Source organism: Egretta garzetta, unplaced genomic scaffold, assembly GCF_000687185.1.
Source record: "Egretta garzetta isolate BGI_Z169 unplaced genomic scaffold, ASM68718v1 scaffold579, whole genome shotgun sequence".
Classification (NCBI taxonomy): domain Eukaryota; kingdom Metazoa; phylum Chordata; class Aves; order Pelecaniformes; family Ardeidae; genus Egretta; species Egretta garzetta.
Window position 1 is genome coordinate 57482 of NW_009260841.1, and position 1408 is coordinate 58889.

The following is a 1408-nucleotide window of genomic DNA, read 5'->3' on the forward strand; positions in this document are numbered from 1 at the left end:
CTTGGCCACCTGGGCACCCTGCTGGCTCCTATCCAGCCCCCTCTCCACCAACCCCCCCAGGGCCTTTTCCACCGGGCAGCTTTCCAGCCCCTCTGCCCCACGCCTGGAGCGCTGCTTGGGGTTGTACCTGCTTTCCCAGGCAGAAACATTTAAAGCCCACGCTTTATTTCAGGTAGCCCTCAGCGTACATGGTTGGTACTGCCACAATGCAGTACCCCTGGCTGAAGGAGCACCCCAGTAGTCCTGGGATTGAGCTCTCCGCTCCCTGGCCAGGAATACAGGTCCAGGAGGGAGCTGGTGAAGCAGTTGGACCTTCTCAGGTCTCCTCTCCGCCTGCCTGGGGAATTTAGTGCCACACGCTTGAGCTCAGCCCCAACAGAAGGGGATAAGGGTTTGTTTTCCCTTAGTTTATCTCTTAAAAGCGAAGGATTTGGGCCTAGGCTGGTTGCTCGGGATCCTCCTGCATCCAGAGCGGGGAGAGCGGCCTCCGGGCAGCGAGTCGTCCCCGATACCTTCAGGGAAGGTTAAGTCAGCGTTTTGCAAAGCGCCTTCCCCCTCCCCGGTGAGCGGACGCGTGGACAGCGAAGGTCCCGGGCGGTGGGAGCGCGGCGAGCCCTCCTGCGTGCTGACCGCCGCGCTGATGCGGTGGGACAGCCCGGGGGCGGGGGGCTCGCTCGCTGGCTCCCCTTAGCCACCCCGAGGTTGCTCTTGCTGGATTTCGAGCTTCGTTTTTGATTTCTGCCTCTGTTTCTGAGCGCCCCAGCCTCTTCGTAGCCCCTCGCTGCCGCAGCACGGGGGAGCCCGCCCCCCGCCAGCGTCTCCCTCCAGGTTCTGCCTTGCCCCGTGGCTCTACCGAGCTTGGGCTCCGCTCTTGCCATGAGCGGGCAGACGGTGCCGACGGCCGGGCAAGGAGCCGGAGCCCTGCCACTGGCTGCGGGGAGCCCGGGACAAGCCCGGGAGCACCCTCCCACACTGGGAACGGGCTCCTCTGGCTTTCAGCAGTGCCCGGAGGATGAATGAGCTCGGTTCTTGTGCCCCCAGCGCTCTTCCTTGAAGCTATTTTGGTTTTTCTGCCCTGTTTGGTAAAGCTGGAGGCTGCCGTGCATCCGGATCCCGGCTCCCACAGCCCCCAGCCCCCCAGTAGCCCACACCTCGGCCACCCAGCCAGCCAGGGCTGCAGGGCTTGCCTGGCTGGTTCTGAGCGCCGTGGGAGTCCCATCAGCTCCCATAAAACCGGTTGCTCTGCGGAAAACGATCCGGGAGCCGCCTCGGGGCTTAAGCTGGGCTGCTTTATCCCCGCAGGGAGAACAACCCGACCCTGGTGGAGGTGCTGGAGGGGGTGGTTCGCCTCCCCGAGACCGTGCACACCGCCGTCCGCTACACCAGCATCGAGCTGGTGGGAGAGATG

General features: G+C 64.3%; 1 protein-coding gene across 1 annotated transcript in view; it reads left to right on the forward strand.

Annotated features, from left to right (window-relative positions):
* TNPO3 (transportin 3) overlaps window positions 1-1408 on the forward strand; it is a gene marked incomplete at its 3' end in the record, with an annotated part of 39114 nt that overhangs the window by 28277 nt on the left and 9429 nt on the right. The window contains exon 12 of the mRNA XM_035902530.1: window positions 1303-1408. Within this exon, the coding sequence (XP_035758423.1) occupies window positions 1303-1408 (106 nt within the window). The remainder of the gene's footprint in view (window positions 1-1302) is intronic.